At 29.7% G+C, this 13,261-nt stretch overlaps 2 protein-coding genes across 4 annotated transcripts in view; one reads left to right on the top strand and one right to left on the bottom strand.

Moving 5' to 3' along the window:
* LOC135950343 (uncharacterized) overlaps nt 1–7,217 on the top strand; it is a 36,073-nt gene extending 28,856 nt beyond the window's left edge. The window contains exons 2-3 of the mRNA XM_065499890.1: nt 5,393–5,543; nt 6,129–7,217. Coding sequence (XP_065355962.1) covers nt 5,444–5,543; nt 6,129–6,688 — 660 coding nt within the window. The 5' untranslated portion in view covers nt 5,393–5,443 and the 3' untranslated portion in view covers nt 6,689–7,217. The remainder of the gene's footprint in view (nt 1–5,392; nt 5,544–6,128) is intronic.
* Nucleotides 7,218–10,121: 2,904 nt separating this feature from the next.
* Nucleotides 10,122–13,261, bottom strand: part of Ziz (dedicator of cytokinesis protein Ziz) — a 65,627-nt gene continuing 62,487 nt past the window's right edge. For 2 of the 3 annotated variants that reach the window (XM_065502573.1, XM_065502574.1), the window contains exons 12-15: nt 12,903–13,113; nt 12,551–12,839; nt 12,257–12,483; nt 10,122–10,260 (exon numbers count right to left, since the gene is read on the bottom strand). In XM_065502573.1, the coding sequence (XP_065358645.1) occupies nt 10,244–10,260; nt 12,257–12,483; nt 12,551–12,839; nt 12,903–13,113 (744 nt within the window). In that variant the 3' untranslated portion in view covers nt 10,122–10,243. Of the gene's footprint in view, nt 10,261–10,603; nt 12,484–12,550; nt 12,840–12,902; nt 13,114–13,261 lie in introns of those variants that run through there. The other variant, XM_065502575.1, reaches the window with a different exon arrangement.

Here is a 13,261-nt window from a genome sequence, read left to right as displayed (position 1 = left end):
GGAAACAACTACGCTTAAACTAGTTTAGTGATTTATCCTCTGATAATGGTTAATATATGTAAATTTACCCATTCTAGGACAATGTCATGTGAAAGTGACTGGTCCCTTTTAATAATAGTGTGAATGAACTAGAAACGGTCGTGATTGGATAAATACTTGGGGAAAGGTATTTATCCAATCACGGCCAATTTATTTCTCTCTAGGGTATAAATGTCTTATCATTCAAGTTGAAAATATGTTAGATTATTTTATAGGTATAATAGATTACAGATGGAAATCATTATTATAATGTTTAAAGTTATCAGACCTTACAAAAGTCATGTAAGATCAAATAAACATTAGTTGAAAATATTGTGAACGTACCTTCAAACAAAATAAAATTCCAAAAAAATAAAATAGCCATTGTTTAAAAAATTCCCATAAATTTTATATTAAAACAAACACACAATTGTTAAAAGCAAACACCTTTTATTAATACTGCTTACTACTATTTTTTTTAACTATTCTTCAGCAGTTTTTTTCATTCAATGCACTCCAATTTAGTTTATCATCTTTTTTAAGTGCTAATTTATGAAAATGGTATGTGTGGTTGCAACAAAATATTTGAAAATATTTGAAAAAAAAAACACACATACCAAGTAACACTAACACTATTAAATTGTTTTACGAGCAGTAATTTTTTTTTCTAGCAATAAACAAATCTAATAATTATAAAAATGCACAAATGAATGAATGAAGAATGGCAAATATAAAAGTGGGCTTTCGTAATGAGGTGGCAAATCCGTCTAGTCTGTAAATCTCAAAATCCAACTGAAAACATTAACATTAACAATTATTATTATAATAAGTTTCGCCTGTTTTAAGCTACTGGTAGTATAACTGCCACACAAGACAACAACTGTTGTTGGCCTGGTGGCAGCAAGTGTTCTTTTGTATCTTTACATCTATCGGTCGATTAGTTGTTTTTGTTAGAAATACAGACTGCATGCAAGTGGCATGTGAGGCATGACTTAGCAGCGGTGTGTGTCTCTTCTTTAACATTTGGTTTGTTTTGGTTTTAACACATTCATGGCCATTTAGATGAACGTAAGAATGTCTAAATGACTGACTGAGTGACTGACTAAATGAATGATTGTCTTTGTCGTACTCTTATGAATGATATCTATCTGCTGGATGTTGTCGTTGATGTTGTTGACTTACATCCAAACATACATACATGATAATAATGTTTAGTTTTGTAATGTGTTGCAAGGTATGCATGCAATTTTCTCAAGCGGATTTAAAAATACAAAATGAAACTAATAAAATCTGAAAAAAAATCTAATAAAGAAGACAAAGAATGATGTACGAATAAGTGTGAACATAAATAACACATGACACTTGAAAAACTCTCTAACCAATTATATGTATGTGGCATTAAGACTTCGCTTTTTGGGTCAACATTTGTCTAATTAAAGATGTATTTCAAATATAGTTTTCAAAATTGTAACTAAACATTTTGCATGTATTAGAACAACATTTTACAACTTTCGATTCTTTTTCTATGGGTCATTCCAAGAAAGTTTGCCGATGAAACCATAGCTTAAAAATAAATTTTTCTTCATTCAATTTGTTTTTGTTTTTAAGCATTTACAAAATGAATTGGAAAAACTTGCCCAAAGCCTATTCCTAATAGAATTGAATTGAGGAAAATTAGAATGATTCAATATGTAATTAATTCTATATTCCAATGTTAGTTATGATCATTTCCCATCTTTCTGGCAAGACATGGATTCCGAACCAAAACAACTGCTCATCTTTTGAGGCAAGAACGAATCGAGCCAATATCGGATACTCTGTTCCAAAGTGATGAGAATCCCAGAGAGAGCATTCTGCTTCGATCGAAACAAATAGTAGTCGGACGAAACGCGGTCTGGACAAATACTTTTTAACATGTATTGCAACATGTGGCCGAGCATTGGCATGATGAAATATTACGGTTTCATGTCTGGCCGCATATTCTGGTTGTTTTTCGGCCAATGCTGCGTTCGGTACATGTTTCAGCAGCTCATAACAGATATGATCCTTTTGCCACCACCAAATACAGAGAATTTCCTTAAATAATTATTCGGTGCAAAAATGATTTTCTTTTATAGCGTTCAATCATAATTTTTTGCTGCTCGCAAATGTTTTGAAATTGCTGCCAATGATTTTGCAAGCTCTTGTTGAGTTTGACAACAATCTTCATGAAGTAATGCCTCCAACTCTTGGGTTTCAAACTCGTTGAGATGGCCTGGGCAATAAAGACTGGGCCAGAAAAAACTTATACTTGTATTAACCCTCTAATGTTTAAGCATTTAAGTATTTGAATAACTTTACGTATTTTTGAGAATATTTATATTGAGCGGTTTTAGTTTTATTTAACTTAACCCTCTAATGCCCAAGCATACCCAAAGCGCTCATCGAAAAATGCCAATAAATGCAAATATAACTGATATTTCATTTCAAAAACTTTGAAAGATTTTCAAAATAATTTAAGTGTGTTTTTTAGCAACTGTTACATGAGTTTTTTAAATGCAAAATCAGTTATATTTGCATTTATTGGCATTTTCGCGATGAGCGCTTTGGGTATGCTTGGGCATTAGAGGGTTAAGATAAATAAAACTAAAACCGCTCAATATAAATATTCTCAAAAATACGTAAATTTATTCAAATACTGTACAAATTCATTTAAACGTTCACTTTTTCCGGAAATCCTCCCTTTAAACATTTTATAGTTGCTTCCATTACCTTTTTGGACGAGGTGGTCCGCTTAAAATAAGGCATGTCCTGGGATACCTTTCCTGTGTTTTTTTAATTCTTTTCTCACAAGAGCCCAATACCTTTCCACAGACAGAAATTCTGTGCAGTTGCATGGATTTGCCTCCCGTGGTACAAAATTTACATTATTTTTTGAATACCACTCAAAGGCCTTTTTCACAGTGGCATGATGCCAAATCGGGCCAGAAATATGAAGTCACTCTGTGCTGTTTTAAGTAAGGCCGTTTTTGTAGACTCTCCATAATATATATTTCTGTGTTTATCGTGCCTGATATCACAAATGATTGTCTTCTTTTGCCACAACTGCAAATAGCTTGTCTGCCACTATATAAGTTTCATCATCCATTACACAACAGGTTTATTTTTTTATAAAATTTTACCTCAATTTTTTCGGTCGCTCTTTTCCTTGTAAGTTCTTTACTACATTTCGATCTTTATGTTTCTGAACTTTATACGACCTCAACATAGCATTAGCTTTTGCTCACAAAAGAATCAGAGCATTTAGCTTTACGAGCTGTTTATACCCTACACAACCATAGTGGGGAGGGTATAATGCGTTTGTGCAGATGTTTGTAACGCCCAAAAATATTAGTCTAACACCCACCTTAAAGTATACCGATCGACTTAGAATCACTTACTGAGTTATTATTTTTTCGGCCCAAGGACCAAGCCTATTGAAACTGGCTGAAATCGGTCCATTATTTCACCTAGTCCCCATACAAATGTCCTTCCGAAATTGGACTTTATCGGTCATAAATGTTTAATTTATAAATTTATCTCCACAAATTGCGCTCCAAATAAGATTAATATATACAAAATTCATGTCACCAAATTTTGTTACGATCGGTCCATAATTAGTCATAGTTCCCATATAGACCCGCTTCCGAAAATCACTTAAAAATTTAAATTATGGTATACTCACAAAATTCAACATATTAAACTTTCATATAGATATAAATCACACGACCTAATTTTATGGTGATCGGTCCATAATTGGTCATAGCCCCCATATAAGGCCCACTTCCGAAAATCACTCAGAAATATATATTATTGAAATTTTAAAAGAAAAATGTTTTTGCTCTTTGCTTAGTGTAGGGTATTATATGGTCGGGCTTGACCGACAATACTTTCTGTCTTGTTTTCTAAGAGAAGTGTTTGGTGCTCTTCGAAAGAGTTGTTCGACTTGTTTTGCCTTACCAGTATCTGTTAGACCTTTTTTTTCTTCCTGATCAAGGTATTCATGCAATGTTCAAGTCTTCCTTATACATACTGTGTAATGGCATTTCAAACAGTGTGATGATGAACCTTCAGATCTTTAGCTATTTCTTTGAAAGTCTATATTGGATTTTCTGAAATGTTTTAATTATTTTTTCACGTACTTTTTTATCGCTGTCCATTTTGAGCGAAATAACTGATATATTAATGATTCAGAAAAGATAATATCTGACATATTTTTGGACCAAGGATAAGTTTTAGCTAGAATAGTGTGTATAAGTTTGTTCTGACTAACTCTTTATTTGTCTTCCGTGTAAAAATCACCACCTTTGAAAGTCATGTGAGAAAAAATAAGCATTTGCTAAAAATAGTATAAAATAGTAGTTACGTTAAGGTATTTGCCAAATTTTTGAACATTGCGAATCTGCCTTGATGAAAATATTTACATATTCGTATGTAATTTTATTTCCATGCTAACAATTTACTGTCATTTTTTTTACATAAACCAATTTAAATAAATTCGTTGTAATTCTCACGTTCATGACGATTGATTACAAAACATTTTGTTAATACTTATAAGTATGTACATATATGTACTTTTAAATGGTCACAAAACAAAAATACTTGAAATTAATTTAAATAAAAAATTGATTAAGATTTTGTTTTGTGTTCAATGCAAAAACTAAAAAAATTAAAACCGTTTAAACTATTTGTTTATTCTACAATTTAAGCAAATGAAACTAATGAAGGTAATAAAAGTCATTTAGTAATGAAAAGCATATAATTATATGCAAACATACATACATACATATGTATGCTGGAAATTTTGAAACATACAAACTTGCTACGTATTTAAATAAATTTTCCAGTCATTGAATACGTTAGAATTGATTAATTTTTTCATAATATAATACACAAACATTTGGTATTATTTGTTTTAAATATGTAATTGCTGTAGTATATGAAATTATAAATGAAAATTTGAAATTTCCCCCAAAATATTGATGACAAATGAAAAACAAAATCTAGAAACTGTTACACATTTTTTGATTTTTTTGTTTTTGTTGTTTTTGTGACTTCAACAGTAAGTTTTTGTGTCAGTCAAGCGTATCATTGGGTGCGTCTGGTCATCTGGTTAACAGCAGCATTTAAACAAATAAGACCAATGACCGTACCAACCATAATAACAACAATGAACAACATAAAACTTCACCTGTTGTTAGACAGAAGGGCCTGTGTTTTCAATTTAAGGTGTATTTGCTAAAATTTTGAAAACATTTTCATTTTATTTTGAAATTTCAAACGTAATAGTTGCTGTTGCTATTTATTTTTTTTACTAATTTCGTTTATTTTTTTATTTAATTTGTTCTAATTTCAGTTTATTTTATAACAAAATATTGTTTTAATTCAATTTAAAAAACAAACAAAAATGGCGGTGCTACGTACCATGTTGTTGTTGGCTTTGGGTGCCACCGTCACTTTGGCTCAAAGACGTTTAGCGTTACCTGATCCTAGAAGTTGTGCCAATCGTAAGTAATAATGAACGTTTTTTTATTATAATCTTTAAATTACTTAAATTTGAGTAGAATTCACTAAATTCTTATTTAAGAATTAAAAAATGTCAGTAATTCATTACCAAAAAACGAATTGAATAATTAAATTTTTGTTAATTCAAATCTAATCTAAATTGAAATAATTAATTTTAATTAAATTTATTGAGACTTCAAAATATATGTTTCTTCATTTAATTTTTAATCATTAAAAATTATCTGAAACCTATTTGTAATAAGATTTGAATTGAAACAAAAAATTGAAGCATTCAGTTATTTTTTTAAATTTACTTTGTAATGGATTTTAATTAAAGACAACTTGAATGATTCAATAATGAATTAATTCTCTATAGAATGGATTCTCAAAGGATTGAATTCAATATGATTGAAGTACAAATGAATTAAGCCTATGAATTTATGTATATGTAATGAATTCTATAATGGAATGCTTAAGAGATAAAATAAAATTTGCTTTTGAAGATTAAATTAAGAATTAATTCATTCAAATCTTTAAAACATTAAAAACTTCACTTTAACTTGTTTTTTCTTATTTTAAACCCTTAGGTGTACGACATGCCTCCTATCGTGATGCTCGTGGTGTTTCTCACTCATACTTCTTCAGTTGGGAACATGCTCCCACCCGTAGCTTAGAAGTCGATTGGTTGGATGCCCGCAACATTTGTCGTCGTCATTGTATGGATGCCGTTTCCCTAGAAACTCCCCAGGAAAACGAATTCGTTAAGCAACGCATAGCTCGCGGCAATGTACGCTATATCTGGACTTCTGGTCGCAAGTGTAATTTCGCAGGCTGTGATCGTCCCGATTTACAACCCCCCAATGAGAATGGATGGTTCTGGTCTGGTTCAGGCGCCAAAATTGGTCCCACCTCTCAGCGCAATACAGGCGATTGGTCTCATACTGGTGGTTACAATCAAGCTCAACCCGATAATCGTGAAGCTGCCCAAGGTAATGATGAATCTTGCCTCTCCATCTTAAACAACTTCTACAATGATGGCGTTAAATGGCATGATGTGGCCTGCCATCATCTTAAACCATTTGTGTGTGAAGATTCCGATGAACTTTTGAACTTTGTACGCTCACGCAATCCTGGTCTTCGTCTGTAAAATATTTGAATTTATTTAGCCCCGGCCACTACCACCACCTCTCTCATTCTCTCTCTCACTCTTCAAACTATTACTGATCTATGGTTAATTGTTATACATTATATATAAAAAAAAATTATGTGTATTTTATAGAAAAATGGGAAAAACAAAAATTTATTTTAAGTTTAAATTTAAAAAATGAAATCGTTTATTTATAAAAAAAAAGAAATTAAATTCTGTTATTGTTTTTTTTAATCATTATTTGTTTTGTTATACGAAATTCATCTTTGTTGTGGATGGTTTTGATGTCTCTTTATCTTTTCTCTTCTATTTTATATTTAAAACAAGAAAACTGTATAAAATTGTTGTCATTAGTAGTGAAAAAAAAAAAACGGAAATCAGCAACAAAATTTCATCAACACACATTAATTTTTGTAATTAATTAAATATTTTAATTATTATTTTTGGTTAGAAAATGTATACAAAATTCATTAAACAAAAAAAAACAACTGCATTTATTTAAATAAAGAAAAACAAAATTATACTAAAATGTGTTTGTATTTATTATTCTGGGGACAAAGCGAGTAAAATAAAAGAAACTAAAAAAAAAATTAAATATTTTAACTGCGAAATTCAATTTTAAAACTCAATTTCAAATATTCTTTGATAAAGTACTGAAGATCAGGCCTGTGATCGGAGAATAAAATATATTCTCCGATATATGCTTGCACTGTCTGGTAGAAGGCTATTAGATAGCTATTGGAAGATAGTCAGAGGTGCTCTTTATTTGGTAACACTCGGGCAATTAGAAGCACATCTCGTGATAACTTTTCAATACGATGATATTTTTTTTATAAAAATATATAAATGCGATGAGAGTTTCTATATAAATATATCAATGCAATGATATTTTCTACAGAAATATATAAAAATTTTCAATGCGAAGATATTTTTATAGACAATTTTCATTGCGATTATTTTTCTATAAAAAAAATTTCAATGCGATGATATTTTTCTATAGAAAATGTTTTCCACAGACAATTTTCAATGCGATGCTATTTGTATAGAAAATTTTCAATGTCATAATATGTTCTATACTAAAATTTCAATGCGATGAGATTTCCCATAGAAAATTTCCAATGCGATGTTATTTTCCTTATTTAGTAACACTCGGGCAATTAGAAGCACACCTCGGACGCCTTTGAATATCATTCTATCCACTACCTATTACGACTGTATTCATTCCCAAGACAGCCGGTTCTACGCTCCGGAATGACCGGAGTTCATTCGGCCAAGGACTGTCAACTCAGCAACCGCCTCTGTATGTCTTAGCTTATTCTTCCGGGCATCTCTAACTACAGAGTCTTGAAACATTTTCAGAAATTCGATGATATTTTCCATAGAACATTTCCAATTCGATCATATTTTCCTTAAAAAATTTCAATGTGATGATATTCATCATAGAAAGTTTCCAAAGTGATGATTTTTTCCACAGGAAATTTGATATTTTTCATAGAACATTTTCAATGCGATTATATTTCTCATGTTGTTGTTGTAGCAGCTTCAGCAATTTTACAATATTTAATCTGGGGTTTCTGCAATATCAAGTCCAAGAAATTGTGCTACTTCAGCTGGATGGGTCCATAAATCTACTGGACGTAGTGAAGTAGGGCTGGCTGGACAGTTGAAAATGTGGAGGGTATCATGAGGACCCTGACCACATGCTGGGCATAAGTTGAGGACGGCACGGTCTATGCGGGACCAGAAGGCATTAAGCCTGTTGCTCCATCCTTATCTTGGTTGTGCCAGAATGACTCTTGTTTTCCGCGGCAGAATCTTCTCGGCGTCTGCTATCGGTGGTGGGCGACCTCCAAGTACAACATTCATACGGTATCCTGTTACAGTGGAATTGATGGCGTCTCTATGAATGTCGTGCAAAGCTGTCATATACGAGCTACGATCCAATGGATCCTGCACATACCTCTGTATGCTCTCCTCGTATTTTCTAAGGTCCTGTCTGACATGCCTCGGGGGAGACTCCAACTGTGTGATGTTGAAGTTTGGATGACTCCACCGGTGACATCCCAGAAGGAACAACTAATATACATATTTCTCATAATGACCAACAATGATGCATGTAACAGAACTGTTTGTCGAAAGTTAATTCCTGAGGAAAAAACTTCTAGTTGATACAGCGGCCACTGATTTCAAAATCAGTAGAGAGACGACACCCAAGTAGATCCAAATCATAGATTTAATTGCCGTAGGAACATAGTAATAACCACTGGCTGCAGCCATAATTAAATTTATTGTTTTCCACTTTAGCGCTAGCTATTTTACTCACCACCTGTAAACTATATTATTGGAAAACTTCATTTAAATAAGAAACGTTTTTTATATTTTTTTTTTTTTTTTTTTGATTTTTAACATTTATTAACGTAAGACATATTTTGACGATTTCTAAATTATCATTATTATTTTTGTATGTAACACAAAAAATATCTATATTTAGTAACTAATATTTCGATTATTCATTAAATTATAGCGCATACATATATAAATATTTGATGAGTTTGAATACTTTGGTAGTTGCGTTTCAAAATTATATTAAAAAAATAATATATATATATAGTTAGTGAATATATATTAAAGTCAAAGTATTAAGATTAAGATTTTACAAAATATACAATACATACAAAAGTTAAATATAATTACTATGAAAAAATTTGGTATTTTATAACAAAGGCATAGAGATTTGTTTTTAATATATATAATAAATACATATAGATTCAAAAAGACACTTAACAATACAGAGAGAAAATATTTTTTTAATCCAACTTTAAATAAACTAAATGCTTAAACTATATTAAGTTTAGGATGTCTAGGAGAAATAATAACCATTTTATTCACAATGAAATATTTATGTTAACAAATGTGTAGCATACACATTTCATTATGATTAAAAAAGCCTAAGAAAATAAGTGTAAATTATTTCGAAACTAAACAAATTTAGAATTCAATGTTTTATATATAAAAAAAAACTGAAACAGACATTAGTTAATAATAGTTTAAGATTAAAATCTATATTTTAATTTTTAATATCAATTAGATTTAATAACTACATATATAGTATTTGTATTATGTATTTATATAAGTTTTGATTCGAACTCATTTGTAGACATTTTTTGTATTTTGGACATTTCTTAAGAATAAACATAAACTTAAATGCAAATGCAAAAATTCAGCTTGAATTTATAGAGTAATCTTAAAAAAAAACATAAAATTAATTTCATTTCATAAAAAAAAATAACAAATCATAATTATAATTATTATAATTAAACAGTTAAACTGTAAAATAAAGCAAAATCATGCTTACGTTTTAATAAAAATATAATATTATTAATTGATTGATTAATTAATTAATGTATGTATTTAAAAATTAATTGCATTTGTGCTGAGGGTTTTTTTGTAGGATTTGTAGGGAATTGTGGAGGGGATTTTTGTTTGTTTGTTTGTTGTGTAGTACAATTAATAAATTCAGTGTTAAATGTTTGTTCGTATTTCAATGAGTTTGTTTTAGTAAACTGGAAAACCTAAAATAAAAAAGTTAAAAAATTAATTAATAATGAATGAAAAGAGATTTTAAATAATTGCATAGCTTTGATTTTAAGGAAATAAATGGATTAATTACAATCATAAAGAAGCCCAATTTAAGTATCACACTATATCTATGTAAGTTAAACACTTTTTTTCTACATTTTCTAGAGCAGTACCTTCATTAAATATTACTAAACTATATATTTTGCTTTAAAGTTTAATGAGTAGCTACTATAGAAATTTGATTTTTAATCAGAGAACTCCTTTTCAAAACTATTTTTAAATGTTTTAAATCACCATAGGATCTTTTTAAACATAAAACTAACCAAATTAGTTAAATACAATAGCAAAATTTATAACCGGTTATGGCCAATAAGGCTAGGTTGTTGAAAATAAATAAATAAAAAATAAAAATATCTGAAAATAAGAATCTTCAATGCGATGATATTTTTAAAAGGTATTTTCCATAGTCAATTTTCAATGCGTTGATATTTTCCACAGAAAATTTCCAATGCGTTGATATTTTCCATAGAACATGATATTCTCCATCTAAAAAGTTCAATGTGATGATATTTTCTATATAAATATATCAATGCAATTATATTTTCTACAGAAATATATACAAATTTCCAATGCGATTATTTTTCTATAGAAAATTTTCAATGCGATGATATTTTTTAATGGAAAGTTTCAATGTCATGATATTTTCCACAGACAATTTTCAATGCGATGGTGTTTCTATATAAAATTTCCAATACGATGATATTTTCCATCTAAAATGTTCAATGCAATGATATTTTTTATAGATAATTTTCAATGTCATGATATTACCCAGCAAAAAATAATGGAAGTGCATCTTTACATATGACATTTTAATCACATCTAAAGTTGCAAATGAATCTTTTCTACCTCTGAAGATGTGATTTTAAATATGGGTATTTCACACTGAATTATAAATATTTCGTTGATGTAATTGTTTCCTACATTTTTTGAATTTTATAAAATTTATTAAAACCTGTAAAAATTGGTATACAAACAATTTTTACATTTTTTAATCATTAAAATTAATCAACCATTGTTTCATAAATTTTATAACTACATTAAAATCAATTCATAAATGCTCAATTACATCACTTTTTTCTATTATTTATATTTCCATCCAAGATGCCAAAAAATATAGGTATCCACTACCTACATTAAAATAACACCTTAAAATCGAAATTTAATCGCATCGAAAGCATCGAATTTATTAAGTAAAAAGTTGTCAAAAATGAACAACATCCCTCCAATGACAAGCTAATGTAAAATTCATAGCTTTTTCACCAAAATTGGAAGTACATCAAGCATGCTATTTGTTGTGAAAATTCTGCATCTTCTTCCTCACTTTTTTTGCTGGGTATCTATAAAAATATATCAATGCCATGATATTTTCTACAGAGAATTTTCAGTACGATGATATTTGTATGGAAAATATAAAATGTAATAACATTTACAATAAAATATAGAAAATGCGATGATATTTTCATAAAAACATATCAATGCGATGATCAAAACTCTAAAATAAAAAAATAGAAGTCCCAAATATGTAGCCATCATATTTTGGAAAAAGTCTTCGACATTTAAATAACTACACGTTTTTTTTTGAATAGCTTTTTCTGAAAATAAATTTCCAACCAAACAGAATATATAACTACAGTTAGTTAAAACTATGACACTATGATTTAGTAATGAATAGGTATAAATTCGTGATTATTCTAAATTGTAAAAAAGGTTGTAATTTTAGTTGTTAGTAACATATTTTGTTAAATACACACAGATACACATATATAGAGAGATGATAACACACAAACTACGTTTGAAAGATATATGTTTGTTTAATTTTGGATTTGGATTTTTCTTTTTGTTTGTTCTTAATTTTTTTTTTAACTACTATGAAGAAGATAGTTAAGGAAGTACGAATAGTTGTAACGTTGACATTAATTTAGGCAGTACTTGAGTTATTTGAAGCTCCACTTATGGCATTAAATAAGGCCATGCTATTGCGTTGTGTATTATTGGCACTGTCATCCAATGGTTGGAAAGGTTCATCCAGCAAATCGCTTAAGGCCTGGCACAGCTTCTGATAGTTTTCCTTTAAAGCATTGTGGTACTCCTTTTGATCGCTGCATATCATGCGGGCATTCAATTGTAAAGCGGTATGACAAACGCCTATGAAATCTCTGTAAATATAAACAAAGTAAGTATGTTATATGCTACAATAATAGTATTTTAAATTTATTTAAATACCTGAAAACATCTTTTAAATCTTCTACACGATCTACTGAGAAATTATTAACTATTTTTGGATCCAAAAAGACTTGGGCATAAGCCAGGGGACCAGCATTCACTTGTACTGCTACACTGCCTTGTAATCTTAGTTGTAATTTTTTAACATCGGCTGGTGGTAGTATGGTTTCCTCTAACTCTGATACTTTGGTTTGCATTTCATCTATGGCCACTTCAATGGGACTCAACTCTATAATTTCCCTTGCTTTAACGGGTATACGTTTTAGCACATAGGGGAATGAATAGGTAGCTGTAATATAGGATAATTAGTTTATTTAAAGGTTTCATATTGTAGGTTATAGTGTTCACATACTTTTTATCACGGTTTTGCGTTTCCATTGCTCCTCGACGGCACCTCTGGCTGCTCCCGATTTAGTAAATGGCGTTTCATACATAAATGTATCAACATCATGATTTTGTTCAAACTCATTAAGTCGTTGATCAAGTTCATCTTTGGTAAAGAATGGTATCACATGTGTTACTTGGATGTAGGCCAATTTGGGATCGAGGTCATTTATATTAACCTAAAGTTAAAAAAAATTTTATTTTTTTATAAAAACAGTTCAATGCTATGACATTTTCTATAGAATATTTTCAATGCGATGATATTTTCTAAAGAAAAATTTAACTGCGATTATATTTTCAATAGAAAATTTTCTAAATGCGATTATA

Source organism: Calliphora vicina, chromosome 2 (genome assembly GCF_958450345.1).
Source record: "Calliphora vicina chromosome 2, idCalVici1.1, whole genome shotgun sequence".
In the NCBI taxonomy this organism is placed as follows: domain Eukaryota; kingdom Metazoa; phylum Arthropoda; class Insecta; order Diptera; family Calliphoridae; genus Calliphora; species Calliphora vicina.
Note: the sequence above shows the minus strand (reverse complement) of the source record. Positions and strands in the feature narration are given on the sequence as shown.